Here is a 24105-nt window from a genome sequence, read left to right on the forward strand (position 1 = left end):
CTTTTGAATGTTTACTTACACGTAGAGCCCAAACATTTTGATTCAGTGAATGGTTGCATTGCTACTTCTTTCTCCTTTCTCCTTGACTAGTAGCAATGAAAAGATTCATTTCGGGATTGTATGAGTTTGGTTTTGTGCTATACATTTCTTTTAATTTATCCTCTCTAATTTTTTTACTGGCATGTTCATAAGATTTTTGTAAAATTGCATCTATTGTATAAATTGCTTAATATACAGTTTTTTAATTTGCAAATATTAGGATCTTATTAAGAAACAAAACAGTATAAGTTTTAATTGTATGATTTCAGATTTATAAAAATGTGATATTTCATCATTGTAAATCCTTCATTTTATATTAACCCTTTTAGTGCCGATCCCCCTATTATGTACAAAATATCAAGTAAATTTACACAAAAATGCATTAATTGATAAAATGGGTTATACAACGAGAACCAATGTTCATAGTTCCCCCCCCCCCCCCCCAGGAAACATCACCCTTAACATAATTAGTTAGCATTAGCAAAATTATAAAATCACGATGATTGACACTTTAAGGATTAAAAAGCGTTTTTATGAAAGTGAAACAGAAATTTACTTGAAAACATTTGGACATTCTCTACACAGAAGCAGAAATTTTCCATGTATCTTCTTTTGTTAGTCACTTAATGGATAGGTATTAAAAATTAAATTGAGTGACAATTTTATCAATATGTTTATATCTTTATTTTGTAGTGCAGTATCCTTTTAACAACAAATTATCTTTTCAGAGAAAATAAGTAGTTTTAAATCTGATTTATTTTGCATAATCTTTTCAAGAGGATAAATTTATTTATAAATGTATTCCAAAATGAATTGTATATTTTCTTTCATCCTCTTCCAAAGACATTAATTATATCCTTTTCACGTGTAGTGAAAAGTTTAGTTATGATGTTTGAATCATTATATTATTACTGAACAAAGAATATTATTTATTATTATTAAAGTTTTGGCAGATTGCGACTTACTTGTGCAACTATGTGCATTAAATACCATTCTAAAGTATTTTAGGCAACAATTGATTCAAAAAGTTTAATTTTATTGCAATTTGTTTCGTATCTCTTTGGGTAAAAAATAAAGAATATTTCAGATATATTGCTTTATAATTCTTTCTTTTAAGAAGACATTTACTGCATAAACAGTAGAACTGCACGAAATATAATTATTCCTTCTGAGATTACACCAGCACTCCTAATAATAGCCATCTGGCTTTCTCCATTCATAATTTCTTCCATTGCTGCATTACTTCAAAATTCGTCACATCATCTGCTGTATATTTTTCGAGTTGTTTCTTAATATCATCCTCATTGTTGCAGTTTTATTTTAATTTGTTATTGGATCTCATTTTTTATTTCTGATCCAGCAAAGTTATTCTCTGCCTGGCCACGCATACCAACCACATGATAGTAAGGTAGTATTTTTTTTAATCTGTGTTTTTTGCTTTTGTGGCATTGCTTTACATGTCGGTGAAAATGAATGTATGTTGTCCTCATGTTTGTAGTGAGTCCATTTTCAGTGGTAATGGTTATTTTTCAGTGGTGAAAAAGTTGCTAAGATTATTTTAATATTTAAATAATGCTGTTATCATCATCTTGTAGTTGGTGAAAATTTGTGAATAGAAAAGAACAGATCTTGCTAAGTCAGTAATGCTGTAAGAAATCATCTTGCTGATTATAGCTTCAATATGTGACTTAATTGAGATAGATTAGTAAAACTAGGTGATTATGGCCTGATTTTGTAGCATTGTTTCATCATTATATTATGTTTAACAACAACAGTGTGAAATTATATTTAATTTCTGAAAAAGGTAACTTTTGTTCTACATTGGGTTTATTTAAATTGACTATTATAACATCTGAAACCCTAAAATTAACCAGCAGTTACAGTAGACTTTAAATACCTCCATCATTTCGCAAGTCATCTGTTTCCGTGTTGCCAAACATCTTGAGTCAGCAGAGACTTTTAGTAATGTATGGAAATGACAGGTAAATTATAATCAGATGATATTATTAGTTTGAATTGAATTGAATTTAATGGAGGGGGGCACTATGGCCCAGCACTGTGACTTTGTTCAGATCTATTGCGCTAGCCCTCTGGTGACGCAATCCCAAACCCACACCGGCCGACTACAGTAAGGTTCTCTGGTCCAGGTTTTGAGCAGGCAACCCAACTCGTCCCTAGGCCAACCCCGTCCATGCGTCGCCTGCTGGCGTTCGGGGAACGCAACGGAATGATAATGAAATGGAGAAATGGTGACGGAATGATGTAAATGCCTAATTTGGGGAAAAACGGGAGAACCCCAGGAAAAACCCCAACTGCGACCTTGTCCGCCACAAGTGTCACTATGGATTTTTCCAATGAAAAAAATCCCAGACCTGACCGGTAATCAAACCCGGGCCGTCTGTGTGACAGTCTGAAGGTCTGACCATTCAGCCACCGCATATATTATTAGTTTAACATTGTTGTTACTGCATTCTGGGTATCAATGACACCCGCGTGATACAATTGATTTCATATAGGTTGTGTGGTAACACTACTGTGGCGACTGCTTGCTGTCATAATACTCAGGTTAATTTAATAGCACTGTAATTTCTAGTATTGTAAAGTTCTACTACATGCAGGAGCTTTCTGTAGTTTGCAGCACTGTGTGTTACATTGACTGGTGGCAATAATCTTTCTGTCTGATTTATGTTCTTTATCTGGTGATCGAAATTTCTTTTCTCTGTATTGTCTATAGGCTTGCTGAAATGTTTTCTATCGTACATTTGTAAGTGTGGACTATACATCAAAGCGTAAGATATTCTGTTGTAATAGTGTTGAATTGAAATCTCTTTTCTTTGTAGCTATTAATATGCTCACTCTACAGGCCAAGCAAATGGCCATGAGCAATTGATCATACTTTACATGTAGCGGTTTATGAACATAAGACTGCAGTTATACACTGAGATTAATTCATTCCTCTCCTACAGCCAGCAGTTCTGACACAGTCGGTAGATGAAGTAACACTCCCAAAAATGCTGACTGCTTATAAACAAATATTAACATGCAACATCAACATTTACGTATAACCTATAGATACTGCTGTAAAGGATGCCAATTTGGATATATGCATAAAGCCGAAGAAATATCAACATAATATGTTTGGAACAATAAGATGATAATTGGAAGGATTAATAGAGAATCAAAAATAAACTGTTTTTATTGATTGTATCTGGACACCTGTGTTATTTGGATTAATTTGCAAAGTTTTTTTTATTATTATTTTTGTATTAAAATTACTTTATGTACACTTGGAACACCTTATAAAGAATTTATGCAATCCATCTGCATCTAGTTGACTTGGCCTTTGGTCTACAGAAAGCTGAAAACCACTGTTATGACCTTAAATTTTAAGTGTATCACTAAATATATCAAACCTTTGTTTTCTTCTTGTGTTGCCATTTGATTATAAATAAGTCTTAAAAGTGGAAGTAATGCTTTTTTATTCAGGATCTCAAAGTATAATAATAATAATAATAATAATAATAATAATAATAATAATAATAATAATAATAATAATAATAATATTGATATAAAAAGTGTAAACAGAATAGAATAGTTGGTGAAATTACTTTTAAAAGGACTAACATGTAAAAAATATTAGATAACTTGGTAAAGAAAATGTGTAACTTTTCTAGTGTCTTGTTTAATGCATTTTGTCTTGTTTAATGCTTTTTAGATATTGCTGGAAGTGTCGATTTGTGTTTTTTTTTACTCCAGATTAAAATCGCAAGTTTCTTGTTTATGTTAGTTAATTAGGATACAATTAATTATACTTAATCACTCATTTAAAGTTTGTGTGACTGCAACCTGTGTATATTTTTGTGTAACTTTACTTCGTTTATAGTGTTTTTTTTTTCCTTTTTATTTCTGTTATTGTATTTGTATTCCTGGTGTTGTGGAAGAGAAGGCCTGATGGCCTTAACTACACCAGAATAAATAAATAAATAAATAAATAAAATAAATATATTACAGTTTAATAACAAGACTGTTGGTCAAGTGGCATCGGACATCCTGCTTCTTTTATGTGACCATGCTGATAAGCTCCTTGAAAATTATCCCGACATACCACCAAGGATCATTGAGGTAAGAAATTTCTTATGAAGTCAAATCTTTGATCTCTCTTTCATCCTCAATCTAAGTACAAACATACATACATTAAATTATAATATTAATAAATTTATTCTTAAACTTCATAGGTTCTGTGAGAACTGTGCATGTTTCTTGTTCTGAATTAAAATTTTGTTAGCTGAGAATATATTAACTCTGTCACAAGTTAATGCAGCACTCCTTTATGAAGCCAATTTAACTAGTAAGTTTTATAAAATTAAATATTATTGATGTCTTGTCCCGCGTTGTGGTCCAAGACATCTAGCCTAGGAGACTCGCGTTACAGAATGTACACTGGTTTGAGTCCTCCTGGGGGAAGAAATTTTCTCATGAAATTTCGGCCAGTGTGTGGGACCGGTGTCCACTCAGCATCGTGATGCACTTGGGGAGCTACGCTAGGTAGCGAAATCCAGTTACAGAAGCCAGCTAAAACAGCTGGGGGCGATCATCATGCTAACCACACAATACCTCCATTCTGGTTGACTGATCGTCCACCTCTGCTTCGGCATGTGGACGTGAGGCTAGCAGCTGGCTGGTCAGTCATAGTCATGGTCCTTTGCTGTTTAGTAGCAATAGTGATTCTTCTTCCAGCACATGAATTTCACTCAAGTGAGAACTATACTCCTCTCTTGCATATAATCGAGTTTCTTAAAGTTGAGATGATTGTACGTTTTAATTGATAGTGCACTAATTATGTTAATGCCATTTATACTGTACTTTATACTGTGTAATATATTTCCTGAATTTCAATCATTTAAGAACTAATTTTACATCAATCTGTGTTAAGAAATTGAATATGCATTTTGTGATACATCTCAACTCATTGTAGAAATTTTGTATTTGATTCATTACTGTAATTTGTGACATTTTGTAAAATTTTGTATTTGATTCATTACTGTAATTTGTGACATTTTGTAATAATGATAATATGTCAGTTGAGTACTGGCTTGTTGTTCAATTTGTAGTACACTGGGCTACAGAAGAAATGCCGATACGAAATTATATATTTTCCAAGGACTCTAGCAAATATCGCGGGCTCAGAATGACAAGGTTCTATCTGACATTTTTAGCAAAATTGAGATTTTTGTTGCATTGAATTCTGCTACTTCACAGCTATCTACCATATAAATTGTATGTGATACCTCAATTATTGTTCGTGGTAAGGTTAGTTTGAAAAGGTTCTTATCTGCATTGATTTTATTGACAACTAATCTTTTAAAATCCTCTCCTGCAAAATTTACTAAAACTATATAGAACCTTGTCATTCTGAACCCTCGATATGGCGCGGTGGAAAGCTATTTTTCTGAGATTAGTTTTTAAAAACATGTAAATACGACTTTTATAACATGTTCACTTTATTATTTAATATGAATTGATTTCAAATTATTCATATACTTTTATTTTACAACATTAATAAGAATACTACACGAAAATAGTGAAACTGCAGTTTATATGGTATTCCACACTCTTCCTTATTATCCATGAATCCTGTCATTGATACAATCGATATATATGGTCAGTTACATTTCATATTGTATTAACAAAAAAAAGTATCAATTTTATTGTAAATATAAAATGTTATTATAAATACAGATACAGAGCTGAAAATTGAATCTAATTGAAACATTTAACTACACATTTCTCCTTTGCATGAAATAAAAACTCTTCAGAAAATTCAGGGCAGTTCAGATGTGTTTGTATAATTATTTGATACATACAGCAAAGTCCTCGTAACATAATATTTCAAATCGATAGTGACTTGAACTCAGCATTTCTTTTGCAGCCCAGTGTACAACTGTCTATGGACTGAAAGACAGTGCGTAGTGGTGAGACCATTCCATTCTAGTACCCAGGTCATGGCATGCAAGGAGTGTATCTTTATCTTTTCTTTTTATCAATGGAGGACAGGAAAATTAAGTTAAATTTTGACAGTATTGAAAATACTGACAGTTACTGCTTTTTGCAATGTTAACTGTAGACTGTAGGATGTTATATAATTCGAATTTTTTTTAAGTTTCAGATTGAAAACCAACAGGATGGTGACTGTTCACCTAGAAATGTGGTCTATATTCACTGTTTCAGGTACTGGCATTAACCATATCTCATTTGATGCCACTGAGCAATGTTGCAACTTCAGAGCAAGATAAACATCTGCTGACATCACTCATGTTTTGTCTTGGAGAATGGTGCATGAGAATTCCTGCAAATTGTTTACTGGCATCACATAATGGATCCTGTCTTCTCCTCACAGTGTTCAAGGTACGTCTCTCAGTACATTAGTTCAATACCCAGTGAATGAGCAAGAATTTTAAGCCATGGGCAATGTCATAAACTTGACTAAATGTATATATGTAATGATATATTCCTAGAGGAAATTGAATTGTGTTTTCTCATTAAAATACTAGCCTCATTAGTTTCAGACTGTCTTAAGAAAAATATTCATTTTAATACAGATTGCAAATTCTAATCATGGGGAAGGCATAATACAGTAAAACTTCTTTAATGTGTTTTGCACTTAACACGTTTTTTTTTTTTTCATATTTTTTTTAAATCGTAGCAAAGTTCCTATACTTTCCATGTTAATTTATTTTGGTTATACATTTTTATTTTATGCGGTTTTTATACTTATACAGTTATATTTTAAACTCCAGGAGATACGAAATGTAATTTATATGTTCTAAATCAGTTTTGCTCGAAATTAGGTTTGCTGTGAAAATGTGAATGTGAGAATACAGTAGACTTTCGTTGTTAAGATGTGGTCCACTTTGAAATTCATAAAAATTTGAGGCGAAAATTGTGGGCTACATATAAAAATGATGTAACGAATGAATTTTGTTTGAAGAGTTCGAGTGTGAAGGGAGTAGAGTGGGCACGGTTAACTTTGGGTGGACTCTTACACACTGAATCCCTCTGCCAATGCTGTCCCCAGTCTTGGTATGTGATTCTTCTACTGTATTTGTTCTGTGTTGCTTCAAGAAATTTCTTTCACCATGGTGACCAAGTGATGAGAGTGACAAACTACTTGAGAAGATACAATATTTGTGCACAATCCCCAAATGGACAGCAAGTATTAGGGGCGCCATTTCAGTTTTTGCTTGGGGAGAGCGGAATGATTTTTAGGGAAGATCTTATAGGGTATATCACATTGTGTACTCCCTCCCTATTTCCAGTGAAATGAACTATTTTCCATACTGTGAAGTGGAGTAGACTTGGCCATGAAAAATGTTTAAACCATTATATCTGTTGCACTGAACAAATTTTGAAAGTCCATTATTTTTTCTCCATTTCTTAAGCATCTTTTATTATCTTAAATCACAAATAGGCTAATGTCGATGTTTTTTTTATGATTAACTTTACCCCATTTTACAGTACATTTTCTGTTTCCACACATAGGCCTAGCTTTGACTTCTTATCCTACTTATACCATATGTAATTCGCATGCACTTGCTGTTCATATAACATAGGTGCAAACAAATGAACTCACATAAATTTATTAATAAAGAAATTTTAATTTCAATTAACAACAAAATAAATTGTATTTTTACTTGCAATGAAGTATCATCCAAATGGGAAACGGTCACTTGGTTGACCCATGAAAAGATGGCAAGAAAATCACTTTTTCAGGCCGTAACAGTTCTTTTGGGACTAGTACTTGACAGGATGATGATGATGATGATGATGATGATGATGTTAAATATACAGTTCTCACATTTTCTTCTTTTGTAGTTCTACTCAATTATTATTTTTTAAATATTAAACTTGGGGGAGAGGGCAAAACTCTGAGAGGGGCAGTTGCCCTCTATGCTCCCCTGAATAACACTTTTGAATTCTATTATTGGTGATAGTGGTTAAGAAGAAGAAGAAGAAGAAGAAGAAGAAGAAGAAGAATTGATAACACTGATTAATGTGGTCTATAAGGACGTGAAATGATCTTGAGTGTTCCTTCTGGATTTAAGCTGCCTTACACATACAGAAGTGTACAGAAGGAAGGGTGACATCTTGAGTAATGTTATTGAATTGCATGCAGGTGCTGAACCAGCTTCTTGGTGGTGTGAGTGGAGCAAATGATGGTACCACTGGAGGTTTATTCCAGTCAGATTTGGTGCAGGATTTTGATCCTAATATTTTACTGGATGACTTGAAGGAAGGAGCAACACCACCTGTTGGGCGTCGTTCATCAGCTATGACCCAGGAAAGTGGGTCTCCTTCCCACCACCACCACCACCATCATCATTCATCATGTGGCTTGTCCATCCAGCTGGCTGCCAGAATGGTATGTACTGACTCTTATTTGTTTTGTACAGATGTTAAATGTGCGTAGTGCTGTAACATTTTGAATTTACTGCAGGTGGTAATGCATCTAGTGAACCATCTGGGCCACTTCCCCATGGGAATCGGTGCTGCTCGCTTGTCGTCAATGGTGGTGGAGCATGATGATGTGCCAGGTCTCTCAACAGACGAGCTGAGTGCTGAGGTGTTCTCTGCGCCCAACATACAGGTGGGATGCTGACTAAACTGTACAGTTGTGCCTCACTCACATATGAGTGACAGTTCTCATGACGTGACTGTTTTGTTGGCAGCTATTTGTGCTGAGCAACAGTCTGTTGGTGTCATTGGTGGAGCTGCCAGCACTGGATGTGCCAGGAGGTGGTGTGACAGCGGGTTTGAGAACTGCACCCTCGCAGGTTAGGGTGATTCTGAGGGACCTGAGTGGCAAGGCATCGTGGGATGCTTCCATCCTATATTGCAGCCCAGAGGAGTCCATGTGCTCGCACAGACTTTTGGATGAGGAAACAGGTGGGAAGCTAGTGCCATTATGATGTTCAGGCATAATCCAGTATCACATGTAATCTGTATAATTCCTGGACAACACGTTTGCGTGGTTCACCACCTTTGTAAGGACTAGCGTATTGTCAAAGCACAAAATAATTACCGCATTTACTTGTGTAATAGACGCACTTTTTTTTTTCTCGATTTTTATAACCAAAAACTAAAGTGTGTCCTTTTTGTGACGAAAAAGTTTTAGTGGGGGGGGGGGGGACATTAAAGGTGCGCCAGCTCGGATGCTGAAATAATCTATAGAATATATAACAATATATGGACCATGATTATTTATGTATCGATTGCATTGCAGCAGTTGTATAAACAGATGATAACTTGCAACAATCAATACAGCGACAATAAGACAAGACACTTTATTGTTATTATTAACACTAGCCTTACCTTATTCACTGTCTGGTCACAGTCTAGTATATACAGTCGCGAAGCTCAATACGTAGTAAATATGCAAACATTAGATAGTTGCTCACCACTAGGATCGCTAATATCGCGTCATTACAGGCAATGCAAAATAGTACCGTCACAGTCTATTATTTCTAGCACCCTCAAAACTCAAGCTTCGTGACTGTATATAGTAGACTGTGGTCTGGTTCAGCATCACTGCTATCATTTGTCACAGATTCACATTCCTCTGTGTATCTATTATGCGGGGAATGTTTTCTTTTTTTTAAATTTCAACGCAAAAAATTAGGTTGCTTCCATTATGTGGAGGCATCCATTACGTAGGTAAATACGATATCAATCTTCTTGTTTTGGGTATGATCATATGTTCTCGTGAAGTCTCTGTGAAAAAGCAAATGAACCATATCCATTTTTAGTAGCGTAATTTGTTTATTGAAAGTTTTTGCTGAAATAGTAGTCTACGTATACAGAAAATTACAGTTTAATATAAACTGAATTATCTGCTATTGTAAGACAAAACACAAAAGTATTACTGTAATAATTATACCTGTGATAATGCGTGAGGTGAAATAAGTAAATTAATGGAAATATCAGGTAAAAATTAAAATCCAAAGAAGCGCAAAAGAATGGAATTTTGTTTCATCTTTCATAATATAGCGAAATAAAGTGAAAAATTCCCCATATGTATATCTAGGTGAAAAATTCCAGGAATCCAGTATTACCTTTTCTTGTATTAAATATTTGTTTCTTCTTTTTCCGTCTCTTTATATAACTGTGCTAAAGCTATTATGAGATCCATTTTGAACTGCTACATGAATCGGTTTGGTTCGATTCCACTAGATGTGAGCGGCTGCAGACATTTTGTTTTGGTTCGTTTTGCTAAGTGGGAGAGGACCTTAAGTGTCGTGTTGAGAACTGCATGAAATAGAGAAAATATTTTACTAGCTTGATTCTTGTCATGTTTTCTCTACAGCAACATGTTATATATAATATATAATATGATAGTAGATAGTTGCAAGTGCAGCTGGTTGATTATAAATCTGTGTCCATGTCTATATCTTTTTAAGATGAAACATAGTACATAATTATTTACAGATGACGAAAGAATCGAGTCTTGTGGTATTCCCAGACCACTATCAGTGCCTTCCAGACTTGAGGAGGCGCTCCTTACGTCCAGTTTTGTAGGAGGAGAACTTCACAGCTGTCCTCCACAGCACACACTGCGTCATCGTCCCCCTCACATGCTGCCAACTTGCGACAATGGGGCTGAGGACATGGACAACTTGGATGATGTATGATGATTTTTGTTGTGCAATTAACAGAATTTTTTTATCATTTGGCCAGGTGTGGTGTAGAGACAAAATATATAAGCAAAGACAGATATTGAAGTCTTGTAAATGAGTTCAAAAACTTTATGAATGTAATACATATGCAATTACTTTTAACATACAATATAACCTCTATTATCCGTGATAATGAAGGGAGTGGACTGAACAGTTAATCGAAAAAATTGAGCAATCCGTATTATAAAATAGTTTATGCTCGACCATTCCGAAATGTAGTAATTATACACCTGGTAGCAGCCCTTTAATGGACCTCATTAATGTACACCTATTCATTAAAGTTCAGGTGTTCCACCAATCAGAAAATACCACTGTAGCAATATGAAAGCACAAGTATCGATTATTCTCGGATATGCCACGGAGGCTGGAAATCCAATACTGTCGCAGAAGGTTATGTTGAAGAATCGATCCAAAATAAAATTGAAATCTGAAATACAGTATTAAACTCAGTCGAAAAAACAACACACAAATTAACATCAATTCACCGTCATCTTCCAGCCTTTCACAAAGCACATTCCTGCAAATCCATTTCACCAATTGCACAATAAATCACCTATATTTGAAATAAAGTCAATTCTGTTACACTATAATAATTAGCGTTAATTGTAAATAATATTCAATGTCAAGATTATATCAAGATTAATGTTTATTTTACTCTCTAGATTATATTAAGGTCAATGTCAATATTTGTTTCTCGGAAAAAATCAATACTTTCGCGTCTGTGCACATCTCACAATTTACGAGGTATTGCACAAGGTCAGTTCCGCTCCTCAGTCAGATAAGAATAACATGAATACTTATGAATAATTTCAAGTTAGAAATATGGTCGAGCATAAAAAGTCGTATGAAACTTGACTATAATGGTAATTAAGACGCTCATATCAAAATGATGAAACTCGCTTGTGCTCGTTTCATAAACATACTCGCGTCTTAATTACTACCATTATAGGCTCGTTGCATAATGTACTATTCACAAATTAAGTGCATTAGACTTGCATTTTAGTAATTTCCTCCTTGGTCTTTGTTTTAGTGGATCATAAATTCACTTATTGAAGTCTGGTTGTCAATGATGAGTTTTTAAGGGCCAAGATAACTCTCTGTGATAGCTGTCTGTGGAAAGATAGCAATAGTAGAGATCTCGTATTCTGATGCGAGATGAGCCACAGGTTCTCCTTTCTCAAATGGCTAAATTATTTATAAATTTTTCGATAATAATTAGCACAGAGTTTTCTTTTGATACCTGTGGAAGACATTTTGCATACCTATTTTCTATTCTGATTTCTTCTTGACATGTTACATGAACGACTGCAGCTGCTTCAGTATCTGGGGCACACGAGTCCAGAATGTTTGGAGAGTTTGGATACACCTCGCAATATTCCTGCAAACCCACCTCCACCCCTGTCACGAGAAGTAGAGGAGGACACTATCACAACCGTTCTGAATCAACGAAATGCAGAGCAAGAGTACTTGCAGTGCCATACTGCAGATATTACGTGAGTATGCATGTCGACACAAGATGTATTGCTTTTGTTTGTTGTCCTTGGTAATCTTGGTGCTACATTCCTGTGGAAAACTGTCACTTGCCACAGTCATTCTGTAGTGCTCTGCTAAGTCCAAACCTTCACCAAAGTCGTGGCAGTAATTTACAAGTCAGGTGATATCTAAATGTTGAGTAATGAATTGTGAAATAGTGCTTACCATGATGAAGCCCTATTTCGTGTCTGTGGCTCCATGCGAGGTGATCTGGTCTTCCATCCAGATAGTCCAGGGTTGATCCCCAACCTGGTTGTGATGGCATTTAAAGTGGACAAAGCAGGTGTTGCAGGAGGATTTTCTTGGAGCACATCCGTTTCCATATTTCATTCCACCAAAACTTTACACATGCCATCATTTCATCTATCATCTGCAACAACTAAAAATAGGCTGAAGTGAAGTCATGGTACAGGTTTTTGATCCTGGTATTGATTCTAAGGGCTTGGGACTCTGGGCTCTGGTGTTTCTCAGGTCTCATCTGAGGATGGCACCTGGTTATGTCGGGGTGATACAGGATGGTGTCTTTCAGCATTGGATTCATGAATGTCAACCAGGCTACCTGTTGCACTTGAAACTGTCATTGCATATACTGTGTAGGGCGCACAGTGAACCACTATGAGCCTAAGTGCTTGGATCTATCCTGAGTTTAGTACTCGAAAAGTCAGCCAGTCAGCCAAATAGTTATATTTTTTATTGGGAAAATTGTCATCAGTTATGTATAGGATGCGGCAGTGGAATATGACGGTTTTTACAGCTCTGTTGTGGGACACTCAGAACGAATTAAAAGAAAACACATATACTGGAATTAATCTAGTACAGTGCAATTTATTAATGTCTGATTACTTTTTTAAAAACTGCATTTCGTAAGTAGCCTCCACGGCAATGAATACATTCCCGCAATCTGCTATGAAAGTTCTGCATAACTCGCCCCAACAAAACAGGTTCGATGGCACTAATTTCGTTCCTTATGTTTTGTTTCAGCTGGATGATAGTGTGAGGCTTGTTGCCATAGGAAGTAATCAGCTGCAGTCAGGTCAGGAGATCTTGGTGGCCAGGCAGTATCTCCAAATCGTGAAGTTATTCGTCCTGGAAACATGTTTCGCAGACAGTTCATTGAACCATGAGCAGTGTGCGCTGATTACTTTCTATGGGTTTATCTCAAAAGTAGGGTGTATCGCAACAAGCCTCGCACCATCATCCAGCTGAAACAAAACATAAGGAACGAAATTAGTGCCATCGAACCTGTTTTGTTGGGGCGAGTTATGCAGAACTTTCATAGCAGATTGCAGGAATGTATTCGTTGCCGTGGAGCCTACTTACGGAATGTAGTTTTTAAAAAGTAATCAGAAATTAATAATGGTACTAGATTACTTCCAGTATATGTGTTTTCTTAATTCGTCCTGAGTGTCCCACAACAGGGCTATAAAAACCACTCATATTCCACTGCCGCACCCTATATAATTTCTTAAGGGAAGGTATCAGCAAACATGCGTAATTATTGTTTGAAACCATGTGATGGTGCTTTGATGCCATTCAGGAAGAAGAGTTGATACCAACAATGTGGGGACACCCCCAAACACAGCAACATACCAACACATGTACAGCATAATTCTGCTGTAGAACCCCATGACATGTTTATGGTGCTTGTATAGAAATTGAAATATTACTCACCAATGTGTATCAAATTCTAAACCTATAATTGAGAAAAAAATATCTGCTCCAAGTGGAAATCATGTATGAAGTCAGGGTAACACGAAATCGATATTATTTACTGTGCATTTTCAAAGATGAATACAAAAGAAAAACGCTTCTGACTATGGATGTATAACTTCCTTTGATCTTCTGTTCCAGCAGTAAAGTGCAAAATGTTGTTCCTTGTCACCATGTAAAAAATTTACAAGATACAAACAAAGACATCATATTTTTTACCAGTACAAAACTGGTACTGGATCGTGCTTCCCCTATGAGTATCAGTGTTAGTTTTTGTCGAGTAATTCATTGTGAACAGCAAGAGCTTTTGGAATTGTCATCTTTCTCTTGCAAGGCAATGTGATCCCAAATCAGCATTGCAATGTTCACACTCATCATATTCGCCCTATTAGTTTCTCATTGATTATGTCTTCTCTGCAAAGGTTAAATGACTTCACACAGTTGAGATAAATAATTGTACATTTATCAGTCTCTGTATCGCCTGGACACAAGGACTGTAAGGAAACAGTTTAACTTCATTTTTACTGGTGGGTACTGCCAGGGTTTAGTTAATAGTGTCATCTTAAATTGTAAGTAGGAACTAAGCAGATGATATAATGGTCAGTTTAAGAATTTTGGAGTAAATTAATAATAATTAGGAAGCAAGAAGACTAATGTAATGATACCCAAAGCCAGACTTTAGAGATGCGTAAACTAGAATTTTGCTCACGACATCCATTGATCAAATGCCATAAAGTTATTTTATATGTCACCCTCACTTTACTTTCCTAATGCAGGAAGACTTACTTTGGATTTTTTTTTGGTCAAAATCTACTGTCCTTATTCTTGACTAGGTTTGAATTTATATTTTTTTTTTTGTTCAGAAGCAAACAGTCACTAGATCACCAAGGACAATGAAACAACAATTATTTATTTTGAGAGCTGTTGGAGCTTAAATAATAATTAAAAATCAGCTATTTCTTTGATACATCAAGAAGCAGCGTAAGTGTTACAGGTTTAGTTAAATGAAGATATACCCACGCATTTTATGACAACATAATAAAAGAATGTGCTGTGAGTCATGTTGCATAGATTGTAGCTATGATTTCTGATAGTAGTTTTTTTTATATATTTGTTCAGCAAGGGGCATTTTTTTTATTAATAATATTTTTTTCGGAAAATGTATTTCTTGTGTTAAATTTTATATTACCTTGTTACCATGTTTCAGCCTGCTGTTGGCCATCTTCAGAACTGGTTGTTATTGGTCTTGGCGCCTTTTGTTTTGTTTCAGAACACATACACACTCTTTGACTCCACATTACACTACACAAACACATCCCCACAGGTAACAAAACAAAAGGCGCCAAGACCAACAACAACCAGTTCTGAAGATGGCCAATAGCAGGCTGAAACATGGTAACAAGGTAATATAAAATGTAACACAAGAAAGACAAGTAATACGTTTTCTGAAGTGATATAGTGTTAAAAGTTGTGTAATCAAGATGTATAATATTTTTTATATATATTTTAGTGTAAGTTAGAATTTATAAAACAGTTATATTACCGGTTGTTCTGTATGGTTGTGAAACTTGGACTCTCACTTTGAGAGAGGAACAGAGATTAAGGGTGTTTGAGAATAAGGTTCTTAGGAAAATATTTGGGGCTAAGAGGGATGAAGTTAAAGGAGAATGGAGAAAGTTACACAACGCAGAGCTGCACGCATTGTATACTTCACCTGACATAATTAGGAACATAAAATCCAGACGTTTAAGATGGGCAGGACATGTAGCACGTATGGGCGAATCCAGAAATGCATACAGAGTGTTAGTTGGGAGGCCAGAGGGAAAAAGACCTTTAGGGAGGCCGAGACGTAGGTGGGAAGATAATATTAAAATGGATTTGAGGGATATGATGGTAGAGACTGGATTAATCTTGCTCAGGATAGGGACCAATGGCGGGCTTATGTGAGGGCGGCAATGAACCTCCGGGTTCCTTAAAAGCCAGTAAGTAAGTAAGTAAGTATATATTTTAGTGTATTGTTTCAGTGTGAACTTCATACATGATTTCACAGAACATCTGTATTTTACAAAGATGTCAGTGTCAAATCTGTAAGGATTTGCTCAGGACCAAAACTGAATCTAAAATACGTAATGAGTTTGTAGTCATAGCAGAATCCTTGATCTTTGGTATGATTGCAGGATGCTGGCGGGTTGCATGGCCACAATTCCTCATCATCCTTCACAGTCACCATTCCAACATTGTCGGTTGCTCTTCTCACAGCTGGGACTGGCTGGCTGGGAACGTCGTTCTCAGCTGCATTTACTTTCCAAAAACGAGAAACTGCTACGAGAACTCCGAAACCTTGATACACAAGTATGTAGATCTCACAAAACATTAACCCTCACTAGCTATCTTTCTTCTGCATGCCATAGAAACTTATCTTTAATCCCAGTAGCTAATAATGGGCTTTGTTCTGACTTTGTGTTAACTGGTTTTATATTGGTTGTTGAAGTTCACTTCTCTTAAAGTAGATAATACACCTGTTAAACTTATTGAGGATATTGTTATATCTACAAATACCATTGTGTATGCAATACTTGTAGCAAATACAGAACATTTATATTCTTACAGAAAACAGTCGTGTTCTTTGTTTATATATTATATGACTGGCTTGATGGACTTCAGTCTGATAGCGTTCTTACAACCCAATACAATTTGCAGATGCCTTTCTAGGCCTTGTATGCTGGGTCCAATTTTATAATCCTCTCCCCACTTCAGTACATCTTGCTCTTCAAATTATAGAAATGTAGCTTAATGTATTGCAGGGTGAGACTTTAGTTTCAAGTGTAACGTAGTTGATCTTAATTCAGATGATGGTAATTATACACTTAAAAAGCTTATGACCTTACATTAAAAAAATTATTGTTTTTGTGAAAACCACGGAGAATGTTATTGAGGGAAATCTCAGGTTTTGTTTTACCATAAACTGAGAGGGAAGGTAAAAACTTATTACTATTTATGGATATGACAAAATTGTTCTGTACCTTTACAGTTAGATGCAGAAAAGGTAGTTTCTCTTCTGCATTCATTAAAGAAGGTTAATATTTTCTTTATGTTGTGACGAAGGAGTTTCTGGAAGAAACTGTAGAGAAGGTCCGAAAGTGACTTTGCTTTTAATAGCCCAGATATAATTTTGATTAGCCTATGTCGTGAGTGAGACAAGAAAGCACCACTGTATATTGAATGTGTATTTAAAAATAATTAATTGTTATGGCTGTTGTACATAAATATTATTTACAACCTTTTCGATACGGTTAGGCAAAATTCTTTAACAAAAATCAGACTGGCCTCTTGTCATTCAATATTTTAATGCTGTTACTTTTCAAGTGATGACACACATATGAAAGGCTTTCTTTTCTTTCCAACTCTAAGATTTCTTTCCATTTTAAGGAGAACCAGAGTTGAATCTCAACAGTGTTTTATTAAGATCATGGTCAGTAAATTTCTTAATTTATAATAACTTAAAATTAAAGTTTATTAGAGTTCTGCTACCTTGAGAGAGACTGCGGAAAAAGGAAGTAAGAAAAAGAGACTAGGGTGAGGTGAGCTTCGGACTCTTACACCATCACGAATGTCTTGTAAGTCTCGCCAACTGAAGTGCTCAGCTAATCTGACAGGTTGAATACACTATTATTTCATTCATAATAAAATTGTCTTTTTCAGTTGTAATTGTTTTTCATTTCGTATAACATTTGCTAAGTGAAGATTAGATCATTCACAAGGGTAATCTGTAATTTAAATTTTTCAAAGGTCGAAATTAATAAACTGATGAATTTAGAATGGAACTACAGTTAATAATATCATTTGCATAACTTAGCCAGTTCCATGGTATATGTATAATGTCTGTAGCAGACTTACATCTCTTTGGCTTTCTCTAGCAAATCCAAACCTGTCTCAGCATCTGAGATATGTACAGCTTTTCTTGAGAAATTGTATTTTTTGTTGAAAATATGTTTAGTTATGCATTCACACATCTTTCCTCCTTTATCTCATGCACATTACTTGATTCACTGTCATTTGTTGATGTAACTAATTGTTAATAGTGCTGTAATATGGCATTACTGTGCCTTTTGTAAACTTAAATATCTGTAAGTACATATAACAGAAAAAAATTATTATGTCAGATTGTAGAATGCTCAGTTTTAAAAGATCAGTGAAAAATTTATATCTCTTGCATTGGAAACAAAAAAGTTATATCACTGTTACTAAATACTTGTAAAAAAGAACTGTCAAAGAGAATCCAAATGACCATCCCCAACCAAAAATTAATATAATTCTGAAAATGACTATAGCTCACTTAATTATGTACAAAACGTCATGTTGGTGTTGGGTGAATATAAAAGATTAAAAAATTTAGTGTCCTAATCCCTTAGGCTTAATATTATCTCAATCTTGATATTTTCAGAGATGTCGGGAAACACACAAGATTGCTGTTGTGTATGTTGCTGAAGGTCAAGAGGATAAGAATTCTATCTTGTCCAATACCTGTGGAAGCCAGGCTTACGAGGAATTTATAGCAGGACTTGCATGGGAGGTGAGTCATCTTTGTGAGCAAGGAAATGTACACTAATGTTTGTGGAAATTGCAACACCAAGAAGGATACATGTGACTGAAATGAAATTGATACCACAGATTAGGCACATGACAATACACAAATGATTAGAATTACAGAACTGTACCTGATCTGTGATCATGAGATTTCTGTATGGTGTTAAGCCTCCATGCGATGCAATCAGAGCTTCTAAGCGTTGTGGCATAGAATCAAAGAGGGCCTCGATATGTTCCTGGGGCATCTCCTCCATGCAGTTTGTATGCAAGTCAACAAAGTGTCGAGAGTGGGTGCTGGAGGAACATGATGAACAAGTTGCCGACCAACCATATCCCAGACATGTTCAATGGGCGACATGTCTGGCGAACGTGCAGGCTTGGGAAGCAGTGATATCCGTCGTTCTTTGAAGATGGCTTGCACAATCCTCGCCACATATGGCCGGACATTGTCCTACTGAAATATGGTATGTGGAGTTGTCTAAAGGAGGGGCAGTACCTCAGGCTTTAAAACTTTCCTAATATAGCAGTTGCTGTTCAGATTGCTCTGAATATGTAGGAGACGAGATCGCATAATGTATCCAAACCATCACACTAGGCATTTGTCCGCTATGGCGCTCAACAATGCACGCTCCCAGATTGCATTTACCATGGTAGCATCTAACACGTATGGAGACATCATTGTATGACAAGTTGAAGCGGGACTCGTCCGAAAACACTACATTTTGCCACTCAGCACGCCAGTGACTGTGTTTCTGGACAATGGAAGCCGACACAATGGCATGGAGCCACTAGTCCAGCCCTCAAAAGACAGTGACGAACCATTTTGATGCAGACAAGTCCACCCCGTTACAGTACTCAAACGTCGATTCAACACTATGGATGAAGTTGTACAGTCCATCACGGCCATGCAGAGAAGATGGCTGTCATCCCGTGCTGTGGTCACATTACGTGGTCCAGTACCCGCTCATCTCTGCGTATGACCTTCTATCCACTGGTTGCACATGCATCACTGTCATAGCTGCATGCCCTGTATGAGCTGAAATGTCACGGTATGACAAACCTGCTTCCTGGAGACCAACCATTCTGCCCCATTCGGATATTGCACCCTTCCACATCGACGAGGCATACCTGCACCAGCTTTCACGTTTTCACTTCGTTTGGAAGCTCTGCACTGACTGAGCAAAGCATAACACTGACCTTGCTGGTGACACAAGAGACGTCACTGTTGGACCAATGTGTACACCATCTCTCTGGAAATGTAATCAATTATTGGTGGTACACTATTCTACACATCTCCCGAGTTTGGAGTGATTCGGGCCATTCTTTCTGGAAGTTGCACTTTTCACAAACAGTAGTGTATTTATGTTTGTATGTATTTATTTATTCACTTATTTATGTTGATTGATTAATTGTCTGACTGACACTGTTTTCGAATATAGTCAAAAAAGACCTAGGACTCTGCTTAACTGGTTGAGTCGAATTTAGTTTCTGAGATGGATAATAGTAACTATAAGGCAGAAATCATTTCGCCCAGTGATACAGGAATGGACAGAGATGATGACTAGTGAAGTTGAGAGATACAAGAATGCCACATCAGTAGCCCAAGAGCTAGCATCCAATCAGGTTCAGTCTCTGGTGATGTCATGATGGAATTTGTGATCGACAAAGCAGAAAGAGTTTTTCTCTAGATATTCCCATTTCGATCTTATCATTCCACCTTCCTCTCATTTCATCTATCTTCTGCAGTAGTTAAAAGTAGGGTGAAGTCTTGAGGGTAGGAGTTTCCGATAGTGAATATAGGAAGACCTTAGAACTATGGACCCTGGGGCTTATCAATACATGTCTGAGGATGGGACCTGGTCTGTTAGGACTGAGACAGGCAGGTCTACCTGTTGGCATTTGATTTACGAAAACCATTAAGGCCACCTGCTGAACTTGGACATTCATCACATATATAGAGCACACACTGACCCAGTATAAGCCTAAATGCAAGGATCTATCCTGGGTCCGGCCCCCAAAAAGTTAAGTCGAGCCACTGTGAAATTTTTACTTGCAGTTAAAACAGGGTTTAATCAACAGAGCCATCCGAACTTAAAAATATGAGTTTTAGATGCATATTGCAAAGGCCATTGCTTTCAACATTAAAGTCGTTTCATAGGCCACAAATTTCATGTGGCATAGGAGATCTAATTTAATTTTTTATTATTTTATCCTGAAAAATTAATCACTTTCTGCCAAGTTGAACCCCAACACTTGGATCCAGAGGTAAATACAGTAATACTGGATCACTTGAGAATGAGAGACTTTGTTTAAATGTAGACATAGTGATATTGATAACTTATGAGTGTTTTTTTATCCTCATCTTTCCGAATCTTGATACATTATAGGTAGATCATGTTTCGGGCATGAAATTAGTTCTTCTGAAAAAATGCTTCAAGTGGAGTTAATATCATTTTCAAACCTTCCGACAAAAACTGCATGTTATACAAAAGATTGTGTATTATTTTGTAAAATGTTTGAAATATAAATTGTTGTTGTTGTTTTCTAATGCCAGGCGTTTGACAATAAAGTCATTTGATCTCTTGCACTCCAATATTTTTCAAAGATAATTGGAGTGAAAATGGCAAGTTGTAGCCAATTTAAATGAACACCATTTTTTAACGTTTTGGTGGCTACTTCATTCACACATAACCCCCAGAATGTCTGGAGAACCACACCTGCTGTTGGTCGACAGGTCCATTGGACCTAGCTGGGAGATCTTGTTGATCACCAACTTTCCCTCCTTAAGCCACTGGAGGACGATTTTAGTGCCATAGCAGGTCAGCACTAGGAACAGAAAAGTAGAAAGAGGAGGAAGGAAAGGGAAATGAACCCCTAGGCCTCGAATGCTCTAATGCCATCGGGGTCGAAGAAAGTAAGAGTTCAGTCAGAGGACTGGAAAGGGTAAAGAGGGAATTAGGTATTGAATAGAGGAAAATTATACCAAATTCAGTCGTTAACTCATCAAGCTGACCAGTGCTAATTGATAAGGAGCCCCTCCCTTTAGTTCAGCTTGTAAAATTATGCTTACTAACAGCTGCACCACGGGAAGGTAGGGATGGGACATTGGGTATTTGTCCAGGTTGGTTCCTTAAAACCTTCAATGGGAAGGATTAATGGCTTTCCCTCCTGTATCCGACAGATACCCTTTTGCAGCCAAAATATAAATTATAGGAATTGATATTTTCATTTTCATCATAGTTTGTAATAAATTGGTTGTTGAGAAGTGTAGTGTACCGTATTTGTAAGTTCCACAGGAGTTTTTGACTCCATGAAATGGAGGCTTATCTGTATGATAGCTGTTGATAAAGAAAGTTCTTTCAGAACTACATATAAACAATGTAATAGTAATTCCTGCTTACAAGGAACATCACTTTTAAGAACCACATTTGAATGGATTTATGAACACACCCCTTATAAAGAAATTCGAACCTATTCCAAATGTTTGTGATTGAATTCCGCACAAAGTATCGTCACACCATTGTATACATTGTAATTGATAGTATGAGGGGGATCCAGGAAATAACGACTGTTCGCGCATACCCACCGCGCAGCTGACTTCCCTTCCTTGTTTGAAGGTCAACTGGCTTCCTTAACATGTGTTCTCATAATGTTGTGAGTACTGGTTGCAACAAGTCGCCATTGTGCATTTTGTGTTACTTCAAAATGAACAACGTGATTGATAATCCCGCCGACTGTGAGGTGAGGAGTGTGATTCGATTTTTGAATGCCCGACATTTGAAACCTGCAGAAATTTACCGGCAATTGAAAGAAGTGTATGGTGATACTGTAATGAATGAAAGAAATGTGAGAAAATGGTACGAAATGTTCAACAATGGGCGAACAAATGTCCACGATGAAACTCGACCCGGACGCCCATCACTCATCACAGAAGACCTGAAGACTAAAGTGAACAACAGAATCTTGCAAGATAGGCGCACATCACTCGACGAATTGCATATTGCCTTTCCTGACATTTCTCGTTCTTTGCTTGGTGAAATTGTGTCGCAACATCTTGGCTACCACAAAATCTGTGCACGATTGGTTCCACGGCAACTGAGTGACCAACACAAAACTCAGAGAATGGCCTCTGCATTGACATTCTTGATGCGATATCACACAGATGGAGACGCCTTTCTTGGTCAAATTGTGACTGGTGATGAGACCTGGGTGTCTCACAACACCCCAGAGACCAAGCACCAATCACGTCAGTGGCATCATCCCTCATCACCCAAGAAACCGAGAAAATTCAAACAGACTCTCTCAACACAAAAAGTCATGGCTACTGTCTTTTGGGATCGCAAAGGTGTTCTTTTGCTGGATTTCATGCCAAAAGGCACTACGATCAATGCAAATCATTATTGTGAGACTTTACGAAAACTACGGCGAGCCATCCAAAACAAGAGGCGAGGAATGCTTTCGAGAGGAAATGTGCTTCTTCACGACAATGCCCGACCGCCCGTACACTGCTGCTTCAACTCGAGAATTGCTGGATCAATTCGGTTGGGAAATCTTTGATCATCCACCCTATAGTCCAGAACTTGCTCCTAGCGATTTTCACCTTTTCACTAAGCTGAAAGACTTTCTGGGTGGTACGCGTTTTGGAAGTGATGAAGAGTTGAAGAAGACAGTCAACACCTGGCTTAATGAACTGGCGGCAGAGGAGTATAACACGAGAATTCTAAAGCTAGTGAACAGATACGACAAATGTTTAAATGTAGGTGGTGATTATGTAGAGAAGTAAAGGAAGCTTCAGTTATGTAACAGACTTTGTTTTTTTTCAAATAAATATATATTTTTTAATTATTACAACAAAACGGTCGTTATTTCCTGGATCCCCCTCGTATATATCAATATTTCGATTAAAAGTAAGCTTGTAGAAATGCTATTATGATTTTGTGAAAATATCATGTTTGTTTTCAAAAAGTTATTGTTAACTAATGCTAAATTTGTTGACTATTAAGAATGTGTAAATGTAATGTAATTAATGCCCTAAGGACATTTTAATTTCTAGTCTCAACCTTTGCATTTAAAGGAAAGAGGTTTCACTGTAATATAAACATACCGATAATACTTAAAATCATGTTATGTTCTAATGCCCTTATTTTCTTATTCAAGGTCGAATTGGAATCGCATACTGGATTCTTAGGTGGTTTGCAACGCAATAAAAGCACTGGAGAGACAGCACCATACTATGCTACATCATTCTTGGAGGTTATATTTCACGTGGCGACTAGAATGCCATCTTCAAGTCAGGAATCCTTATTGCAGAAGGTAATTAAGCAGTCAGAACAAAGCAAAGCAGACTTCCATTTGGCTCAGTAGCTGTTCAGTAAATTGCAGCAATTATTTATACAGTTCAACCACAATAAAATGTATAAGATTGTTGTTTTTAGTCAATTGTCCAAAGACAGGTCTGAACCTCACAAGTGATACCAAAAAGCACCACTTATGACACTAGGCCAGG

General features: G+C 36.4%; 1 protein-coding gene across 7 annotated transcripts in view; it reads left to right on the forward strand.

The window, feature by feature from the left end:
• Nucleotides 1-24105, forward strand: part of LOC138704760 (probable Rho GTPase-activating protein CG5521) — a 126087-nt gene that overhangs the window by 61265 nt on the left and 40717 nt on the right. For 4 of the 7 annotated variants that reach the window (XM_069832965.1, XM_069832966.1, XM_069832967.1 and 1 more), the window contains 11 exons: nucleotides 1400-1447; nucleotides 4051-4161; nucleotides 6268-6444; nucleotides 8213-8458; nucleotides 8534-8683; nucleotides 8766-8982; nucleotides 10522-10718; nucleotides 12081-12262; nucleotides 16190-16364; nucleotides 18457-18585; nucleotides 23757-23912. In XM_069832965.1, the coding sequence (XP_069689066.1) occupies nucleotides 1400-1447; nucleotides 4051-4161; nucleotides 6268-6444; nucleotides 8213-8458; nucleotides 8534-8683; nucleotides 8766-8982; nucleotides 10522-10718; nucleotides 12081-12262; nucleotides 16190-16364; nucleotides 18457-18585; nucleotides 23757-23912 (1788 nt within the window). The remainder of the gene's footprint in view (nucleotides 1-1399; nucleotides 1448-4050; nucleotides 4162-6267; nucleotides 6445-8212; nucleotides 8459-8533; nucleotides 8684-8765; nucleotides 8983-10521; nucleotides 10719-12080; nucleotides 12263-16189; nucleotides 16365-18456; nucleotides 18586-23756; nucleotides 23913-24105) is intronic. The other 3 variants (XM_069832969.1, XM_069832968.1, XM_069832971.1) reach the window with 1 other exon arrangement.

This window comes from Periplaneta americana, chromosome 8 (genome assembly GCF_040183065.1).
Source record: "Periplaneta americana isolate PAMFEO1 chromosome 8, P.americana_PAMFEO1_priV1, whole genome shotgun sequence".
Taxonomy (NCBI): Eukaryota; Metazoa; Arthropoda; class Insecta; order Blattodea; family Blattidae; genus Periplaneta; species Periplaneta americana.